Here is a 22,524-nt window from a genome sequence, read left to right as displayed (position 1 = left end):
GCTTTGTAATGATCTTAAAGTGAATATTTGGGAAAAGAGTTCTCTATATGGATCATTTTTATATTTATACAGGGTGATCATATCCCCCTTATACGTCTCTTCCCATCATGATAATGGTGATAATAAGCCTTGTAAGGATATACACACAGCACTGTTCTGTTCTATGAATAGGGGAGGAGGGAGAATGAGTGAGTGGCACCCTGCTGTGCTTACCTCCAGAGGAAAGTACAGCGATGGACCCCGCTCAGTCATTCTTCAATCTGCCAGGATAGAATTTTATTATTAATAATAATAATTATAAATAGGATTTATATAGTGCCAACATATTATGCAGTGATGTACATTATATAGGGGTTGCAAATGACAGACAGATACAGACAGTGACACTGGAGAAGGAGCCTGCCCAGAAGAGCTTACAATCTAGGAGGTGGGGGAAGTAACACACAGTAGGAGGGGGGAATATAATGCATGAAGTTGGGGGATATCCATCCATCCATCCATAGCCTCAGATGAACACGACTGTAACTAAACTCTAAAGTCCGTACCTGGCCTGGACCTGCAGTAAGTTTTAAATATTCTACAAGTACAGTAACACTGAGCTCTCCATTGGCCACCCCAATAGAAATCAGCAGTTTTTGTCCCCCCTGAAACATCCTCTTTCTAACTTAGCAGCAACATTTTAACTGTTGTCCAGTTCTTGTAAAACCCAATAGAATTTTCCGATGTTCTGGTCAAATCCAAACAACAGCTCTACTAATGAAGAAGTTCTTCGTTCAGCAGCGGATTTCAACAAATCCTCGCTGGATTTGTATATCTTACATTTCACTTTAATAGCCCACTAATGAGTCCCCTGTGAATTGCAGAATGTAGAATCCGCATTCCTCTCTCTATATCTTTCATTGACGCCACTGACAGTGAATACAAAACATTCAATGGGCAGTTTACCTAAAAATCAAACATAAATCTGAAAAATGAGCGGCGGTAATGTCAGATAAGGAAAGTGCTGGGTTTATCATTTGTGGATAGAGGATAATGAATATTTGTAATTGCACCCTATTGTACCCTAAGATATGTGTGTGAATGGAATGAAAGATCATATTCGTATTGTTGTGGTGTGGCACTTTCATAGGAATAGAAAGAGATTTGGATGATAGGACAGAAGAAGGGCCAGCCAGGTGGGGGTTGAAGAAAAGGGCACCTGCTGGTCATATAGTAAAGGTTTTTATACCAACAGGACAGGCAATTATAAGACTTGGAGGGGTTGTTGTTGGGTATGGTAGGTAGCATTTACTGTTCTGAAAGTCAGGTGTGGATGGTACTATGCCCAATGATACAGTGACCAAGCAGCAGAGCAGAAAGAGATTGCATTCACATTAATACATGGAGGAGAAGGAATAGTAAAGGAGGCCATATTCTCCAAGTCATATTACCTATATGGGTTGGCTATCTAATGAATGACATATATATATATATATATATACATATACTTCTCCAAGTCACAAATACTACCCAATGCCTTCTTTCCAAATTTTCAATCACTATCAGCACACTCTGCCCCCTGCTGGTTGCACGCTCAGCTTACAGCTTTAGCTACTGAACATTTAGATTGTAAGCTTCTCCACCAGCTGGATCCCCCCATTACACCCTTAGTATCATGAGCTTTTGTATCTTCCTCCCTTATACCCCAAAAAGATTGTAAGCTGCTCTTTCTCCTGTACCCTGTCATATCCGAATAGATTCTAATATGCTCCATATCATGTATTTACCCTTTTACCCTATTCAATTGTAAGCTCTTCTACCTTCTGTATCATCCCTTATACCCTATTAGATTGTAAGCTCTTCTATTATCCTGTATCCTCCTTTATACCCTAATAGATTGCAAGCTCTTCTGCCTCCTGTATCCTACATATACCCTTATAGATTGTAAGCTCTTCTACCTTTTAAACCCTCCCTTATCCCCTAATAGATTGTAAGCTCTTCAACCTCCCGTATCCTCCCTTATAGACTAATAGATTGCCAGCTCTTCTGCCTCCTGTATCATCTCTTATACCCTAATAGATTGTAAGCTCTTCTATTATCCTGTATTGTCACTTATACCCTAATAGATTGTAAGCTCCTCCCCAGTATTGGAGTTTGTTTATTCTGGATTTGACCACTTGGTATGACCAAACAATATTTCCTTGTGCCGTATTCAGATGACAGGTACTCCTTAATGTTTTTGGTAAAAATAATAAAACATTTTTTCCACCAATGGACAAACACATGGAAAACAGCAACAACAGATGTCACGGAAGAAGATGATGCACAGTGACAGTGCCCGCCGGGCCCAAGGGGCCGCCAGCAGCTCAGCGCTATTTATGACAAACAATAAATGATGAATAAACCAAAGTCTTTACCTCCCACGGAGCCCAAAATACCCCCAAAGGATCTGGGGAGAAGAACAACACACCTGTCATTATGGCAAGTGAGGAAAGGCCCAATATTTACACAACTTTACCCGAAATGTACTTATTTTTAATTTTGGATTTAATGAGAAAATGGGTAAATTAAACATTTTCCTTCTGGTGAAAAATCTGGGGTGATTCTTGGGTGAAAACATTTATACAATAAAATATTACCTGATAATCCTTCCATGATAGGCCTGGAGTAACAACTGTCTCATGCTGCATCACTCCCCTCAATGACAGTGGTGTTCTGCAGCTCCAAACTATTTCCTGTCCTATGGTGACAACACTGCCCCTCCATAGGTAAAGTGCAGAGAGTGGGGGCCGGGCAATGACCAAAACTCTAACACTTCTCCTCCTTCCCTTCAGTCTTGCACCATTGCACAGGCACCCAAACATCACAAGAATACTAGGAGCCAGTCAGGTGTCTTGCAATATGATGACAAGGGGAAAGATCAGAGAGATGACTGTATCAGACTGCTGCTGCTCTTTCACAGTCCATTCACCTGCTGGGGGCAGGAAGGTGACCTAACTGCAGCTGAGAAAATTCAGGTCACCAACCTGGCTGTCCAGTCCAACAGTGCAGTAAATGTCAGGGCTGGATGGACAGAATTACAAATCCTTTACTAGGCTAAACAACTCCCATATAAATATTTTACCTGTGCATTGTTTATTGGGTTGAAGCCTTAAAGAGTACCTGTGCTTTTCCCAGGCATGGGTGACCTAAACCTAAGCAAAATGATCATTCTGTCTCCAAGAGAAAAATAAATACACACTGAATTTAAATGAGCCCCTTGCACATGCTCATTTATTTTAAAGTGGAACCATAAAGACCACAAAAAAATTTGTGATCAGGCAGGATTCTTTTTTTTTTCAGAAGAAACAAGCAATGTCCCTTCTGCAATAAAATACTTACCAGCACGCTCGCTGAAATGCTGAATTGCACATGAGTAACTCAGCATATGATGTTGGAATATACTGGGTACCCCTGCATCCCCCAGGACTGAATGAGCTTCCATCCTCATGCATGGGAGTTGCATCTTCCAAGCCCAGCCAATTAGAATGGCCGAAGATTGGGAAGAGGAGCTGAAGAAGAAGATGGAGGGGCCCACAACAGAGCAAGGACAGATGATTGCATTTAATAAATTTTGATGATGTGGGTAAGGTTATTATATTGCAAAAGGAACATCGTCTGTCCCTTCTTTAAAGCGGAACTAAACTAAAAACAAAAAAATCACACATTTATTCCCACAGATCCATCGATGGCGCTGGTCCTTTCCACGATCCGGTCGCGTCCTGGAATACCTCTTCGTCCCGCCGCCATCTTTGATCTTCACTTCCATGTCCTTCGGACTCCCCCCCCCCCCCCCTCCGATCTGGCACTGCGCAGGTGCGTGATTGGGTGATGTAGCCACTGTGAATGGGAAAAAAAGAGAGCCAATGTCACTGCACATGCGTAAGATCAGCATCTCTTTCACCTTGGAGGAACAAATGCCCCAGAGCCTCCCGGGATGCATGACATATCTATCCCAGGACGCTCTGCACTCCCATTAATTCTTGGTCGCCGCAGCCATCAAGACTTAAATCATGCCTGCCTCTTCCGTTTGGGTCCCGCGTTGTCTCAGCATCTGTCTGCGGGCTGGCGCTCCAGGCGCTGCCATCTTCTCCTCTTCTTCTGGCTTCTTCTTCCTACGTCACCCGACCCAGGCGCAAGATTGGATAACATAGCTTGGAAAAAACTCCTTCTGCGCATTCCTGAGATGCTCAGGCATGCACAGAAGGAGCACCCAAGAGCCTCCCGGGATGTGTGACATAAGTACCCCGGGAGTCTATGCGCTCCCATTCACCTAGGTGATCAAGAATTAAAGGGCGGTGTTGCACCCTTTAAAAAAAAATGGGTGTTGCACTTAAAAAAAACAAACAACAGAATTTTTACTTAATATTAAAGGGTTGTCTACCATTTTATGTAAAGTGAAAATTCTTAGTTTACGTACGCTTTAAGGCAGAATTAAACCTAGACAAATTGTGAGCAGGCAGCTCTTTATTGTAGAAGTGACAGGTGAGGTCTCCTTTGCAATAAAACAAACTTACCTGCCAGATCACAATTATTAAACTAAATTCTCCTCTCCTTGCTCCAGCACTGATTCCTTCACCTGGTGCTCTTCCAGGTTCAGGATCTTGGCCAGGCTGCAACAGGCTGTTACATAGTTAGGTTGAAAAAAAGACATAAATCTATCAAGTTCAACCAAATCCTCAATCCTCAATTATATTCTGTTCTATCATCCAGCTTTTTCTTAAAGCAATCTATAGAACTTGCTGCCACTACTTCCTGAACGGATTCCGCATTCTCACAGATGCGCATGCACACAGGAGTTCATTCATTCTCATACACTGAGCTGCGTATGCTTGTTATAGAGAAGACTGTGAGCATGCTCGTACATTTATTGCAGAAAAGACATCGCCTGTCCCTTTCCAATAAAGAATCTGTTTGTTGCAAATTTATAATTTTTAGGTTCTGCTTTCAAAAAGCTGAACTTTTTCTTTAAGGAATAAAAAATCCCTGAACCTCCTGCAGATCTTTGAATGGAAAGAACACAATACTACACAGACAGACACCAGATCCCTACAAACAGTGCAGCCTCTATTAGCATGCGGCCTTATTCCTCCCCCGGCATGGCGGGGAATCTGGGAAAGAGATGCTCCTTGTCCCACTTTCCATAGCTCTGGCATGGAAGAGAGAAGGTGGAGGGAGGAGGGATAAATGGAAGGAGGGGAGAGGAAGAGGAGGGGATGCAGATGCTGCTGCTACTACTGCTGGGCTCCTGTCTGTCAGCAGGGAGAGGGGAGAATTGATTGATTGCTGGGGGGCCATTGATGGACCCTATGATGGGGATGAAGCCTGCATCTTATAGGACGGGTACCCTGCTTCTGATCTCAGGTCTGTGTGCATCTCTCTCCTCTGCAGCCCGCACAGCCGTGTGCTGCCTCTCACTGCCCCCATCATGCCTGCTAACCGCTGGCAGAATGGAAAACATGACTGCTCTGTGTCAGCACATCTGGCGGGGACAGCGAGAGGCGGCGGCCGGCTCCAATATAATGAATTGATGTCAAGGGGGGCTACCTATAGATCTGTCCTATATTGCATCCGTGATTTCCATAGCCCCCCTCCCTTCTGCATGGCTAACGTATGGAAATGTTACCATAGAGCTGGGGGCACAATGACTCCGGCACAGAATAGGCATCTAGGTGCGTTGGGTTCTGCTCGGACCATGCCAATGCCAGAATGCTCAAGTGTCTGAAAAGAGACCCTGTCACCAGCTTTAAATGAAATATTTTAAATGCTTGCAATACTTTTCTTTTTTGCAATATGCTTTGATACTATAGTATGAGATGATTCACTAGCACAGACCCCCGCAGACCTCCCTCCTTCCAATACTGTTGTGCTGGCCCAGCTCCTTCCTATGCTCCTCCCCTCAATATCTTACATAAACATGTTGCTGCTATAGAATGATGGCTGCTGGGGCTGCTGATATAACATTAGAGGTGGGGCAGAGCTGCGGTCTTGAGGCTTTGGGTTCTGTACACAAGGGAGGCATGGGAGAGGTTAAAATTAACATCTTATAAGGATTGGTCTGGTGACAGGGTCTCTTTATTGGCTGATGAAGTCTAATCATTGTGTTATGTTGTGCCAAATTGTGCCAGTTTAGTTTTTTTGCATAGTAGCACAGAATAGGAGAAGGGAGTGGAACTTCCTCTATTGTCTGTATCCCCGCTGAGAATATTCACCCCCTCTGTGTCCTGGTGACCACATTCAGAATGGGAGTTTTGAGTTGTCACCAGAACAGAAGGGGGAATCTCCCACACTTGTGCCAATGATAACAGTGTGATAGGTTTCCCTTGCATTGGGGAAATTTCATCTCACTTCCTGTTGTGCCTCAAAAACAGGAAGTGAAGAAAATCTCCCAATAGGTCAAAGTAAGTAAATGAAGCTCCAAAGGTATGTAACCATTTCTATTCTCCATCCAACATTCAATAAAGGTTTTGGCTTTTTGAAAGAAACCTGATTGGTTCTGTGCTGAGTGGTTGTTGTGGTTGTGATCCGGCCCCTGAGGAGTTTAGGGCTGCTTGTCTGTACCTGGGACCTGAATGGGACCTGAATGGGACCTCTTATAGCTGGTTGTGTTGATACCCCATGTGTACCCCATGCAAAGTGGTGGTAAATGATAGGAAGGGGAGTGGGTCATGTACCCCTTGATGTTACCCTTAAACTGAGCCATTCTCTACCATGGGAGTGCCATTATAGCTACCATCATCACTTCCTGTGACATTATCAATGCACCCAAACCCCTGACCCCACATCAGTGCCCACAGCACAGTTCAGCTTCTCTGATTGCACTCTATTGGTCAGCTCAGACTGATAATATTTCACAGAACGCAGTGGCCCAATCTTGTTAATGGCTTTAGTTCAGCTTTGGAGTTTTTGGATAGAGGAGGGTTAGACCATCTGTCAGATTTCTATTGCCTATAGGAAGAAAGAGGCAGCGCCCCATGATGGACGTTTCAAAAAGAACGAGTTTTCGGGCAGAAATAAAATCTGCCATTTTGGGGCTCAGCTATGATGGGTAATTTCACATTGGTAAATGATAGTGACCCCAGGGAGATGTCTGTATGCCCTTCCCTAGCGCCCAACTGGCCGATAAGTAAAGTTGCTCAAATCCCAAAAATTCTGACTTGGATGGAATCCAGTTTGATCGGTCAAAAAATCCGACCGGATTAAGGAATTCTGGGTTGTATTTTACCATTTTTATTGAGCCATGCTGCACCTGTCAATGGACCAGATGATTGGCGGCTGTCAATGTCCAGCCAATAGTGGGCCCCTATGCAGAACTGATTTGGGCCCTTGTGGGGGCTCCTGTTGGCTGGGGTCCCTGTGCAGTGGCACGCCATGCTCCTCCCTATGTCCGCCCTTGGGCCCAGCTAATCCAATGACAGGGATAGTAATGTCTAATCAGATTGCTCAAATTCCAAGTTCTGATTTGAGGTTGGAATAGCTCTGACCCAATCAGAATCAACTCCGATCTGCACTACACAATCCAACTACCACTGGCCCCCAAAATCGCTGGGTGAGCTCCAAGAAGTTCCTATGTAGATCAGGGAATGCAAAATAAAAAATTCTACCAAGCCATAGACAACCTATAGCAGCAATGGGTTGTAGAGGTTTACAGCTCCTCTTCTTCTATTGGCTGCCAGGAGATTGAATTTTTTAGGATCTGAAATACAGCAGGCTGATTGGCTGATTAATTGATTGGCAGCTCTGATGAGTTTTCTTAGCTCATTTTTGCAGAGTTTTGTCTCTCTGTTGCTGCAGATCCCTTCCCTTGCTGTGGCATTGGCACAACAAAGCTGTAACGAATATGTTTGTAAGATTTGGCCAAATAAGGGAACGCCGGGCAGGGATCACAGATTGGCTGGATGCATTATTACACAACAGGAAGCAAAGCTGCCTGAACAGTTTGCCTGCAGCTTTCTGTGATCCATGATATCCCTATATGCTGCATTATATTCTGCATTTCCTGCATGAGGATACAATATCTGTGTATTGCTACAGTGCCTTTGTGTAGGTGGCTGGGATACTCTGTAACAGATGCCAATATAAGCTGATCGCTCAGATAAAATATAAAGTTGCAGGAAAATCAATCAGCTTCAATGTTGCAATAATGTAACATTTTCATGGCTGTTCCCTAGTCTGAGATTGGACAGTGAAAGGAGAAGTAGCAATCTGATGAGCTCCTCTCTCATCCTATATGCTTGTTCTTTATTAGCACTCCTATTTCCTTGTACTGCTTTTCCCTCTCTTAGTCTGGAAGTCTCCTTGTCTGCTTAATATTTTTTGTTTTTTGTACCAGGGGTTCAGCCTACGCCCCCAAGACTCCTCAGGGGATTGGTTAGACATGGAGAGGAGGGCTTAGGTGTTGACTGCATATATAAGTCAAACGTAACATTGTAATCATCAATATCAGCATTGATTGGGCTGTAGAGTTTGGGGGAGAAGAGAAGGACCCTTGCTCTCGTTAGGTCTCTTTAAAGAAGTCTGAACCCCACCCCGCCCCCCAAATACTCCTTGATTAGAAAGTTGCAGCTCCAACTTTTTATGTCTGAACACGTGTGTAATGATGTGTAAGTTTTCAACATTGATAACGTCTCCTCGGGGGTGGGTCCATGACACTCTGCACTCATGATCTGCCAAGCTTCATTCAACCCAGAAAACTGAGGACATCTAGTGGTGGTTTGTAATTCCTGCAAGGAACAGCTTGAACAGGTGCATTTTTGTAACCCCTTTGACCCCAAATTGAGCTTTGATATCCCAGGATAAATTCGCAGGTTTAATCATTCTGTTCAAATACTTTTTCATATACATTTTTGTCAGTCATCCGTAGTCTTTCATTCCATCCACAACCATGAAGATTCTTCACATATCACAGGCTGCTCATATTTACAATGATATTTTCCCCTGGAGCACAGAGTAGGCTGATGCAGCTAAATAAAAGAATAATAACTGATCACAGGCTGCACCCACAGTAGGAATTTGGCAGCGTTTGTCGATTTCCTATTAGAGAAAAGATACTGCGGCTATTTTTAGATTCTAATAAAAATAAATACAGATGACATAAAGTTACTGCAGATTGCGTTTGCTGCTGTGTCTCCGACAGGGAGTGTTGTCAGCCCTGCTGTAAAGATATGGGGGAGGGGAGATCTGACAACACTGCTTGCAATTTATGTGCAGCAGAGAAAGTGTTGTCAGTGCAGTAGGAGAAATTAGGATTGAGCGCATTTAATGACATTGGTATTGTTCTGTTCCTACATAATAGGTGAAAACATACGGATACTGCAGAAATGTAGTGAACATATATATATGTTGCCCAGGCACTCTTTTATATAGCGGGGTGTGATTGTAGTTATTAGCTGTATGTCAGGGAATGCAATCAGAATAAATGTGCAATGAAAAATGAGCTAAAACTACTTGCATGGTAAGCCATCATGTGTGTGCAATGTGTTTAATGAATCATTATGAGCCTGGGCTGATAACCAATAGGCTTCATAAATTATCATTCTTCACTACTCTGCAAGAAGTATGTCCATGTAACGGCTGCACTTATGAACAAATTTTATTACACTGCAACGACTAACTATTGTTAAGAGACAGTCCCTCCAAATCAGGGGCAGTTGTACATACGGTGGCTCAGTGGTTAGCACTCTGGCCTTTGCAGCGCTGGGTCCCAGCTTCCAATCTCAGCCAGGACTATATCTGCATGGAGTTTGCAGGTTTTCCCCGTGTTTGTGTGGGTTTCTTCCGGGTACTCCGGTTTCCTCCCACATTCCAAAAACATGCAGTTAGGTTAATCGGTTTCCCCATAAAATTGCCCTTAGTCTGTATTATAGACATATTACTATGGTAGGACATTAGATTGTGAGCCCCATTGAGGGACAGCTAGTGATATGACTATGGACTTTGTACAGCGCTGCAAAATATGTTGGCTCTATATAAATACTGTGTATTAGTAATAATATGAAGAGGTACAGTCCCCCCAAATCAGGGACAACTGGGAAGTATGAGGACAGCAAAAGAAGCCTGAATTAGAGAGCAGGTGAGTATTGCTCTTGCACAGGGGTCCTATTATGACATTGTCCACCATTGTGTTACCATAACTGCCCCTCTCCTGGATGGTGGGGACTCCTCATAATGGGCACAGCAGATGTACAGACCATGGAAATCAGTGCATAATTCTCACCATTAAAGGGTCAGAAAAAATTCCACAGGTAGTTCAGTTCTCCAGCACCGTGGCGCTGGGGTCCGATGTCAGATTATCACCCATGTCTATCATTTCGGGGGTGTGCATAGAATAAGGTATTTCTTGGGCTGTTGCGGTACTTTAAGACACGTTGGCTGACATGCATTATTCTGCATGTTCTTCTGTTGCATTTAGCCATTTATTCATTTCAAAAGAACTACATATTGTACAAAACACCCAGGAAAAGGTGCGTGTACCACAGCCAGAGCACCGCATTGTTAGGTGCATTGGAATGCCATGCACATAGGAAAGGGCCACTGCAGAAGGGCCCTGAGTTTGTTGGATCACCCAAATTCCTAGGAGGGGCAAAGTGTGCAATGGCCCCATACCTGCCTCAGCCACAAGGGTCAGTTCTGCACAGGTGCCCACTGTTGGCTACGTCCACCACTGGTGTTAGCGCTCTTATTTCTTTGTTGGGCTCTAGCGGGAAGGAGCCCGGACCTGACCCGGAGATCTTATCAGTAATGTGATTATTATAAACCCCCCCCCCCCCCCCATCTGTCTCCTATTCTGCACCCAGTTTACAGATCTGCAATCTCCATATTAATCCGGCATTGTTTTGTTTTGTTCTGCAAAGTGATTTTGCTAAGCTGGGCTGATGACAAAAACGAGTCAATTTACTGGATGGCTAAGCGGCCGAACCTTCGTGTACTCAGCAGGCTAAATCCTGCCGAGCAGAGTTATGGTGAGTTTAGGCTGCAGAACTATTAATCCCACCAACTCTTCCTTTATATAAAACACTTACAATCTGTTCTGTGTTATTGTGAGATTTATACTGGGGGGGGGGGGTTATTTGTAAATTACACTGTGTGTACCAACTTACCTGCTGTGTACCTACCTCTGATGTAACAATAACCGTGCCCATTTATGTATACTGCACCACTGAAATCTCTCGTGATCAGTCATTGACAGCAACCTTTCCCACCTTTTTCACATTAGAATCAATCAAGAAAAGTGTGAATCTATTAGATGTGTGAATCAGCTTTTACTAAAGAATAAAACATTTTACATTTGAATCCAGTGTGAATGTTGAGTAAAGTTAGAATAATCTTGGGTGAAAATATATACAAATTAGCCTCCTAAATATACAACAGAAAATATTTTTATATCTGTTCCAGAAGAGTAACAAAAACTTGTTGAACCTGCCAGAAAAGTGATAGTTATTATAGGCTCATCAGCAGGTATACAGACAACCCTCATTGTTTTTAGTTTTGTATAGAGCAGGGAGGGATTAAACCCCCATTCACATAAGGTTATGGTTGCCTGTAGAGAGATTTCTCCAGGGAGATTTCTCTTCACTTCCTGTGCTACAGATACAACAGGAAATGAGAGGAAATCTCCCCAATACAAACCAACTTTTCATCTTAGAGACCTGTCCCTAGAACAGCATTTTCCCTAACCTAGAGCTCTGATGACGTTTCTTCTTATTTTCAGTTTTTAAGACATTTTGCTCAGTTCTGTCTGTGGCCTTGTGGATTACAGAATACCCATTCCTTGTGAAAAATCTTCTAAGGTCCTAACACACTTCCTATCAAATTGCAGGGTGACAACTTTCTCTTCTATAGATAACATAGTAAGTGGGCATTGTCACCCTAGGACATGAATTGTGTTATTGGCAGGATCATCAGATGAAATGTAAGAATGTGAGGACTGGTATGATGCAATCTATTACATTTTTTCTTTGGTTAGGATATGACTTATTCTTAAATAATCAGAAGTACCACAGCTTTGTAATTGAATGAATGTGCTCATCTTGGGTTAAAATCTGCACAGCGATCTTTCAATGTCATTCATCAGCCCACCATGGTGGATCAATGAATTACCAATTTGGAATGATCACTGTGCGCCTTCGCCCTCCTTCCCCTCTCCATAAAACAGAAGGGTGCTGGGTGCACAGCACTTGTTCATTTCTTTTACCGGAATCAATCACAAAAGATGATTTCCAGCAACAATTGCTCCTTACACCTATGGGAACAATTGATTTCAATTTACAGGTGTCAGGGAACCCCTGCTAAGACAATTTCATCAGGGGTCATTGGCAAATGCCCCATCTGATGAATGCTTTCCCTATGTTGGTGGTCTGAATGATACCCTAGAAAGAGTGTGGCTCTGCCAAGTGGCATCATACCTGGCACTATACAGGTGCTGCATCAGAGAGAACCCCATGTAACCTCTGGAGGAACCTTTGGGGTTCATACAACCCTGGCTAAGAATCGCTGCTCTACATCATGGTACCACCCTAACCAGAAGCAGCACCTGCTGCAAGAGTCCCAGGTTATACAATATTGTTTGCATTATCACACAAAACTGCACCATTGTGTGGCCCTTAGTTTTATTATATTGATGCCACATTGTAGCCTGGCGTTGGCCTGTCCATGACATCATTGCACAAACTCGGATCTGTGAAATCTGCACACAAGTTGGAAAGGAGTGGGCTGCTGTAACACAAGTCAGATGGCACTGGTAATGGCGAGACACAAAGGAGGTTTTGTATCTGTGACTTCACCATTCGAGATGTCCTATTTTATATAACATTCTGTATTTTTATAGCTGTTAATGTGTCTTTGTAGAAAAAGCAGGGAACATTTTGTTTTGTATTTTTCATGTAAGTTAATAAAAACCCAGAAAAAATGAAACTCTCAGCTAAACACTGAATTTAAATGGCCCATATAACACGAGCTTATGGCAAATTAGAAGACACTGGCCTTTTTACTTAAAGATATGGAGGTTGAAAACGCGGTAATCAGATGATATATTGCTGGGTTTTTTTTTAATACTTTTTTCTAAATTTGATTGCTACTTTTATAATGCCAAATTTATAAAATAGCAATCAGATGTTGCACATTGGGGATATATCACCGTATTAACATAATAGGTTAACGGAAACTCTATTTATTTGCTTGATTTAATTGATCACCATATACAGAAGTCTAATTTATGGGACATTTACTTCTATTGTGCCCATGTACAGGACTTATCAAATGTGAAACTGGTGATCACGTTGCTTAATTCAAACTCTGATCTCCATTGTAGCTCATGGCATTGCCGTACAAAGTGGCAAATGCTATCTGGCTATTTGGTAGACGTCAATTATGCTGAGTGCCACATTGCAAATATGCCAGCTTAGGCAAAAGTGCCTGTAAATAGTAAAATTGTCAGTTTGTTTTTAATTGGCATTTAAAAAAAGTGATGCTTATACCCAGGTGTTATGCCCAGAATGGGCCACATATCTTCAATTTGAATAGCTATCCCACTAATGTTTTTACCCAACTGTTTTAGGAATATCAACAAAGTTGGCAAGGTAAAGATCAGATGGGAGCTGGTTTTTAAGGTACACAGCAGGCAGAATTCTTATTGCGGGTAATTATCAGGGATAGTTCATGATAAGGACGCTGTGTATGGAGTGTACACACACCCTTCCCGTAATAAACCACCCCAACAATCACCAGTCAATAGGAAACTGTTGCTGTGTACTTTAGGAGCCAGATACCCTATCAACCCCTTATGATTTATCTGCCTACATATCTGCATAGGAAATAACTATTAACAGCAGGTGTTGAAGTTGAACCCACCATAGGCTGAGGTGATGGCTAGGGTTTTCCCCACCCTTACTTCAAAGAAAAAAAATATTAACAATAAGAGTTTTAGATCAATAAGAGATCAGTGGCAGACATATTCAAGGTTCACTGATACAAAAAGAGTGCACATGATCCGCATTTACCTGGCATTGCATCATCTGATCTTTGCAGGAAGCACTGAGACTATGCAAAACTATTCACATCCAATGGTTCCCCCAGTGGCCTCAACCGCACCCCCATAGCGGCACCACGGAGTCAAAACCAGGCCGAAACAACACAGCCCCAGGATCCCCCTGCACCCCCCACAGATGCAAACAGAGCCTATTGGACTTGCAAAACACTCCTAATGTGTATGCATGGCTTCCAGGAACATTAGATTGTAAGCTCCTTTGACTGATGTCATTCAGTGCGTATAAGTGGAAGCCCTATGGGAATGAGTAAAATAAACTTTACATTCAGCGGCCATGAATTGTAAAGGTTTCTGTTACAATGTAACCACAATGAAGTCTGCATGTGAGACCTTTAATGATTTTCAGATGTCTGCATTACCTCCTGGTATTTGGTGTCACTGTGTGTAATAACCTGACATGGTGCTAACACATTAATAAGCTGTGACTTCCCCTCCCTGGCACTGTTCTCCTCCTGGTGACGCCTTCAGAAATCATGTTCATGTTTATTCTTTATTCTCCACTTTGCAGTGTATACCATCCTGTCTAAGGTGCACTCCGAGCACAATGTCTATCCTTCCTCCGGGGTTCTGTTCGTCCATGTTCTGGAGAGAGAATACTACAAAGGGGAATTCCCTCCGTACCCAAAGCCAGGTAACAGAATTGGAGATTATTATTATTATTATTATTATTAATAAACAGGATTTATATAGCACCAACATATTAGGTAGCGCTGTACATTAAATAGGGGTTGCAAATGACAGACAGATACAGACAGTGACAAAGGAGGAGGAGAGGACCCTGCCCTGAAGAGCTTACAATCTAGGAGATTTTTGTCCTATTGGTGTCTGAATGTATTAATGTACAGGTGGGCAGCCTAAAGACACTCAACTTTTGAATTTGATTAGTCCATTAAATGATAAAACGCCAGAAGCATCTGTTTCAAGTCACAGATTTCCCTTGCAGTACCTTTTTTTGGCACTAGATGTCCTCGGTCTATAGTCACTTCTCTTGTCCCGCAGCTGCTCCAGTTATAGAATGGACAGGGAAAGAAGAAGCAGTACAGTGATCAAGTCATTCTGCTCCCTCTTCATATCAGTATGCTTCTTTCAGTATATTAACTGATGTTATCTGATGCACCTTGTACTGTTTCTTTCTCCCAAACTCCAGCCCTGCTGTACAGCAACTAGAAGAGACCTGATTAAATCTGATACTTGTACTGCTAATGACGTAATAAATATTACAGAGTTCCAAATACTTTAGTGTTTGCTATATCTCCTTATATTTTAGATTTAGGATCGAATCATTATCTTTAAAGCATTTCACTAAAGCAGTCATGCTAGGAACATCCAAGGCAAAGCTATAGGTTTACTTTTTATTACCCACTTGCCCCATAACTCCAACAAATTGTAGCCCACACGGGACTTTTCTTTCACTACCGGTGCCTGAACAGAGAAAAGGGAAGAATAATAATAACCTTCAGTTACTTTAACCTTTATTGCCATCATTCCTAATTATAATTTCTATACAGCACTGGCCTTTAATGAAGTGTCTGCAAACATGTACAAAGGGAAATGTGCCAAGGGCAGAGAGAGGACAAGCACAGAATATTTGCCTGGTGTATATAAAAAACAGCTTCCTATATGTTTGCTCAGTCTCTAGCCTAGGGGCATGCAGACATAAGAGAATTCCAGATTTGTTTGATACAAACTTACATGCAGGAAGCCTTGTCTATTGCCTATAGAAGGAAATTTCTAATGTCGGGCCCCCTGATAATTCCATTACAATAGTAAGGGTAAAAAAAGTAGAATGCTGTAACTGTAACCTTGATTTATCAACAATCACATATAATACAAACATTCCTGGATATATGAAACAATATACAGGTAGTCCCCGGGTTACATACAAAATAGGGACTGTAGGTTTGTTCTTAAGTTGAATTTGTATGTAAGTTGGAACAGGTACAATATTTTATTAAATGCAATTAGGACAGATGTTTGTTTCAACATATTATCAGGCAGCGTGGTGTCAGTTACTGTATAAAATCCTCACTGTGAGCTAATCACAAACAAAGCAAAAACACAAAACTTTATGGAGCCTAGACATTCATTAACTTCTGGAGCAAGCTGTGCTTTGATATGCTAAAAGAAACAACTGCAGAGTTTGTCTTGGTCATTAAAGAGTTACAAGAAGTTACAGATCAGCTGGGTCCTTAAGATCACCCACAACCTCAGCTGTGTTTAGCAAAAGATTTCTTCTGCAAGTCATGCAAACTGCCCCCCTCCCCCCATCAAACCAGTGTTCTGCACATGAGAAAGCAGGGAAGCCCCGTTCGTATCTTGGAGTCGTCCGTATGTTGGATGTCTCTAACTCAGGCACTACCTGTAATATGAAATAACTGTAGATCAGGCAATAAAATATTTTTTTTTCTTGCATAGGGGAGCTAAGCAATGACCCAATCACCTTTAACACAAATTTAATGGGCTATCCTGACCGGCCCGGCTGGCTGCGCTACATTCAGCGGACCCCCTTCAGTGATGGCGTATTGTATGGATCTCCAACCTACGAGAACGTGGGAAAACCGACCATTATTGAGGTATAAACTATATTTATCCATCATCTATTTTTTTTTGCTGTTCTATTTTTGTCTTTAACGTATGCATTTTTTTAGAGGTTTATTTAAAATGTATTCCCTTGTCAATTCGGCCGAGTTTTGGTTCACATCCGTTCAAATTCCCATACATTGCTCATTTCAAGGTATAAAAAAATACAAAACTTATTTGCCCCCTGGTGGTCAATTATCAAAAGAGCACATCAGTCCCAATAGTAAATGCTATATGTGCTAATGAATAAAAGGATGAATCCAGGGCAAATTGGCAGGGGAACCATTTATAAATACACCCTTTAGAGTTTAATTAGGAATGCAAAGTGTGTATTTATTTGGGTTTTATAGGTATATTAGGTTTTAATTGCTCCCTGTGTTTCTCACTAACAATAATCATTATAACGAATGTAATGTAGGCAGCCCCAGCAGATGCAGAACTGTCGCTCCCAGCAGAAGAGAGAGCTTTGATGGAAAGGGAAAAAGGGGAATTGTTTTCTTGTGGTTTTACCTGACATTTATTAAGTTAGTGACAGGGTCTCTTTATAGCCCAGGAAACATAAATAAATACATATTGGACTATTTGTCACATTCTCATCTTGTGCATCTGGCAGATGAGCTGTCAAGAAAATTAAAGTTCACAAAGAGCTGGAAATGAGAGCGCAGCTGTGTCCCGGCATGATACTCTGCACAACCTTTACTTTGTCACAATGCACAAATCCCACAAAGGCCAACATGGATTTAAATGTGACAGAAACAAAACAAAATTCATTATATAAGTCAAAGGCTGGGCTGATTTTTAAGAAAACAGACATTCTTAAAGGAGACTTCCACCAAAGGCTATTAAAAAGAATCTGTCACCTTGCCTATTGAGGAAATATTGAAGACTCCCACCAGCTGATACTCATTCTATTTGTGTCTTTAATGTGCAAGAGTAATGGGATAGGAATGAGGACACCAACAGAGCAGAGGGGCTGCAAAAGGACTTAAAATGATGAGCATAGCTTGCTGGAGGGTGGGCTACCAGGACTATTACTCTGCTCTAAATGGATCTTCCAGTGGTGGACTTTAGTGGGCAGATTTGATTTGACTTGGAGCCCCTGTGGAGGCCCCTGTTGGCTTCCCCATTAGATTTTTGGCCATTGAAGTAGGGCTCAATGAAATTGGTGATCAGGGGAAAACATGTCCTCTAGGTTGGAGAACAGTGCAGAAGGGTCCACTTACATTGATATCAGGGAAGAATACCTTTTACATTGGTAATCAATGGAGAAGGACCCTCACTGGGTATCAAGAAAAGAATACCTATTACGTTGGTGGTTAGTGGAGAAGACCCCACGTATATTTGTGTGATCAGGGGAAAACATGACCATTACATTGGAGAGCGGTGGAGAAGGCCCACTTACATTGCTATCGGGGAAGAATAATTTTTACATTGATGATTAATGAAGAAGGAACCACACTGGTGATCATGGGAAAGAATACCCATTACGTTGGTGGTTAGTTGAGAATACCCCACGTATATCTGTGTGATCAGGGGAACACATGACCATTACATTGGAGAGCAGTGGAGAAAAGTCCACTTACATTGGTATCAGGGGAAAGAATACCTTTTACATTGGTGATCAATGGAGAAGCACCCATACTGGTGATCTGGAAAATAATACCCATTACGTTGGGGGTAAGTGGAGAAGGACCCACTTATATTGGTGATCAGGGGAAAACATGGCCCTTACACTGGAGATCATTGCAGAAGGGGCCCCTTAGTTTGGTATCTGGGGGAAGAATACCTATTACATTTGTAATCAATGGGGAAGGCCCACACAATGGTGATCAGGGGAATGAATACCCATTACGTTGGTGGTTAGTGGAGAACACCATGTATATTGGTGATTAGGGGAAAGAATACCCATTACGTTGGTGGTTAGTTGAGAATACCCCATGTATACTTGTGTGATCAGGGAAAAACATGACCCTTACATTGGAGATCAGTGCAGAAAGGGCCACTTACATTGGTATTTGGGGGAAGAATACCTTTTACATTGGTAATCAACGAGTAAGGCCCACACAATGGTGACCAGGGGAAAGAATACCCAGTACGTTGGTGTTTATTGGAGAAGGACCCACTTATATTAGTGATCAGGGGAAAACTTACATTGGAGATGGGTGGAGAAGGGCCCCCTTACATTGAGGATCAGGTGGCAGGATACCCTCTACTTTGGTAATCAAAAATGACGAAGGACCACACAATGGTGATAATTGGAAAGAATACCCATTATTCTGGCAGTTAGTGAAGAAGGATCCACTTGCATTGTTGATCAGGGGACAGAAAGCCCCTTATGTTGGTGGGTATAGAAGGGTCTCCTGATATTGCAGAACTTTCATATCATTTCCAACCTTGAGAAATATTTAGTAAGAACTCCTTAAGCATAGCCAAAAGTGAATGTGTCTTCAGATGGTATGACTTGTAGCGTGGTACATTCCCCACTATGCTGTAGACAAAATAGGACTGGGAGGGGGACACTAAATAGAAATTGGCGGTGAAATTAGTCCTAATATTGGTGTCAGCGTGATATAAAATGTCCAATTTATGATGTCAGTAGGACAAAATTGTCCCCATTTTTGGTGCCAGGGATAAAATAAACTCCTTTTTTCTGGACCATGGTATAAAATAAAGTCCAGTTTTGGTACAGTGGGACAAAAGAAGACCCATTGAGGGAACAATGGGAGAAAAATGAATTACAGCGATGAGAACAAGACAAGAGTTTGTATTTAGTGGTTAGTTATCTAATTGCAAGCTCCGCTGGCCACATCAGTCTCAACTGCAATTCTAAGTGATGGAATACAGAAGTGCAATAGGGCAATGTCCAAAATCATGAGACTGTTCCATAGGTTATAGAACACTTGGCAGCCATGTATTTTTGGGTATGGTGGAGCATATAAGGAGCATATAACTTTTTTTCCCTTCTTCCCAGGAAGAAGTCCTCAGGTGCAATGTTCAATCACCAGTTCTACCCATTATTGCAAGAAAGAAGGGCATTAAAATTGATTTACTGATTAAATATTGAGCTGTTGCTCATCCCAACAAATCAAATCACCTGTTTTATTTTACAAATCCAAATTTTAGACCAAACGACAAAATCTGATTGGTTGCTGCTGAGTGAGGGCCTCTAGCTCCCATACTGCCTGCAGCCTACATTGGCTCCTATGTGTTTTAACTGTTCTTGCAGATCTGCGGTGTTTGCAGTCCCTTGTTAAACATGATGTAATGGATAAAACAGCCCTAGCTATAAATTATGTCCTGTAACAACATGTCATTATCGCTCGCTCTGTCACTACAAATATATTTTTGTCCTTGTCGGAATGTATAGCCTTTAATGTATGGGGTGCAGGCAGGGTCCCGGGCCCCCTGCCGCCTCCACGAATGATTGCTGGAAATGCACATGTTGTGAACGACAGATGTTAAACTCCCAGAGAAAATTGAATTAATGAGAAACAGAAAATAGCCAGAGCGTGGATATCCGTATACAAGGCTCATTCTCTCTAAGAAGATTTAGCTTAAAGCTGAACACTAGGCACAAAAACTTAATGTAAATATATTTCTTAATATTTCCAAAGAAAGAGGTTACCATACAAAAGCAGTAATGACATTAATGCTGTGCTGTATGGAAAATGTGCAGAGAGAACAGCTGTGGGAGGGGCCTGAAAGCTCCACCCATTGCAGGCTGCTTGTAGAAACTAAAGGAGGGGGCGGATACATGACCAGTCATCCTACACAATGAGAGCTAGTACCAAAGCCTGGTCTTTATTACAGGATGCTCCAGCAGATTACAGCACAAATATAAAAGGAATATGCAAAGTACACCAAGTAAGAGTAAAATATTTGCTTATCCCAGAATTACAGAATAATGCACTTGAGACGGAACTGTTCATAAAATCTTAATGGATTACAGCTTATACATTGAGATCAGTTTTCTAATACAGTAAAAAGGCTAACATTTCGGAATTAGTGATACAAATCTGGTTGGGTTGGTAACAATACTGCAGCGTCACCACCCGATAAAATGGAGCTTCTCATCAGATTTTGAATTTGGTCCTCTGGGGGATACATTGACCTGAAATTAAAGATTGTTGTAGAAGAAGTTGTAAATGGGGCAGAAAGGGAATGGCAGTCTGTCCTTGAGGAAGGCACAGGGCTGCCACCAGGGATGGGGGAAGAGTTTCTTCTGTACCCACTTCGGATCAAAAGAGCTTAACTTTTGCAATGCTTCAACTTTAGGGGAGGGTGGACCAGGAAGTTTACCTAGTAGGGGGGCCCAAAAAATTTCTGATGGTGGCGCTAGGAAAGCAAACAAGAAGGTGACATAATGTGCAAATAGGCTGCACACACTGTTACATTATAGCTGGAGAATCAGACCTACAGTTCAGGTAAAATACTAATATTCAATTATATAGCGCCATCATCTTCTCTAGCGCTGTACAAAGTACAATGATAGCATAGGGTGAAAATAAATTAAAGGTACATCGCTTTAGAATTGGAAATAAATCTTATAAATTAATGCAGTTCCATGCTTAGGTATGACCATTACAACAAAGACAAAATCAATAGGGAAAAGAAGCAGAAGAGTTTCCCTCATTTCCTGTACTGGTGACAACCATGCAAGGGTTGAGGTTGCCATTAAGATCCAGAACTGATATGTGCATGACATTTTTTTTCCTATTTTTTCTTTATTCCCATCTGTCCCCTTATAATCTATCATTTATGGTTGTTATCCATTCATGGCTGTGGTTATTTTTACCTTTTATGAGTATTAAATTATGCTAATTAAAACCCTGACCTAGTTTAGTTTTCCACGATGTTCATTATCCCGCTCGGCGTATTCGGATGCCTGGCGTATCGTTGTGGATTATAATTAGTAATGCTTTTACCGTCATCTCGCTTATTGGCAGAGATTTACACAGGCTCAAAATAAGCTTAGATGGCCTTTTTTAATTTTTAATTGGGACTTTTTTTTAAATTGTTATATTTATACATTTTGTAATAAAGGGAGACATCTGAGCATCAAACACAAGACAATACTTATGAGCGCTTACATGGAAGAGATCAACAGTGTTATTTTGAGGCTGAACTCACATGGAAACGGAAGCTGGCAGCTCCACTGGCACTTAACACTCACTGTGCCCAGCCTGGGATGGGTTGAGATAACATAGGGCCCTCGGAGCAAATTTAAATTGGGGGCCCCAAATGCAGAACATACTAGCTCCCTGCACCCCTTTATCATTGTGTCAACGGTGTATATCATTGTGAATAGAAAATGGTGGGGGGTCCTAGCCCCTAGCCAAAAGCCAATGGCAAACACTTATTATTTCATCTCTAGCTCGCCTTGGGGTCAAAAGCTTACCCCCTAAAGAATGAATGATAGAAAATCCTGACTGGTTGGTAGTGCTGTTCCTTTCTCTCCATACTTGAGATGGATACCTTGGGACTGGTAGACCAATGTCTAAATGTAAAATGTAAAAATAAATGTAATGATTTGCAACAAATGCCCAACTACATTTCTCTCCTAAAGCCCATATATATATATATATATGTAGTTCTGTTTTCTGCAGTAATTCCTTTCAGCCACATGATGTCCTCAGCCTACCAAGAGGACTGAGAACGTAACATGAGTTCAGAGCATCATAGACCCGCCCCTGAGGGGACATCCCCACAACATCTTTCACACAATGTAATGATGGAGGTCATCAGCAATACTTGCTACATCAGTCACAATTGCAAATAAGCGTGTCATGTGACTGGCCCTAAAAAGATAGATTTATTGAAAAAATACTGCTGGGTGATCCTGGAATGCACAAAGGAAATGGGGGGAGAATCCAGTTTAGAAT

The 22,524-nt window shown here is 42.0% G+C and overlaps 1 protein-coding gene across 9 annotated transcripts in view; it reads left to right on the top strand.

The window, feature by feature from the left end:
- The first annotated feature begins 5,226 nt into the window (after positions 1-5,226).
- SGCE (sarcoglycan epsilon) overlaps positions 5,227-22,524 on the top strand; it is a 39,139-nt gene continuing 21,841 nt past the window's right edge. For 7 of the 9 annotated variants that reach the window (XR_011920961.1, XM_072412886.1, XM_072412888.1 and 4 more), the window contains exons 1-3: positions 5,227-5,382; positions 14,571-14,693; positions 16,478-16,635. Coding sequence is in view for 8 of the 9 variants with exons in the window: in XM_072412886.1 (XP_072268987.1) it covers positions 5,319-5,382; positions 14,571-14,693; positions 16,478-16,635 (345 nt within the window). In the remaining variant the exon portion in view is untranslated. Of the gene's footprint in view, positions 5,383-10,872; positions 10,980-14,570; positions 14,694-16,477; positions 16,636-22,524 lie in introns of those variants that run through there. The other 2 variants (XM_072412883.1, XM_072412889.1) reach the window with 2 other exon arrangements.

This window comes from Pyxicephalus adspersus, chromosome 5 (assembly GCF_032062135.1).
Source record: "Pyxicephalus adspersus chromosome 5, UCB_Pads_2.0, whole genome shotgun sequence".
Taxonomy (NCBI): domain Eukaryota; kingdom Metazoa; phylum Chordata; class Amphibia; order Anura; family Pyxicephalidae; genus Pyxicephalus; species Pyxicephalus adspersus.
This window is presented reverse-complemented; position numbering and strand designations above follow the sequence as displayed.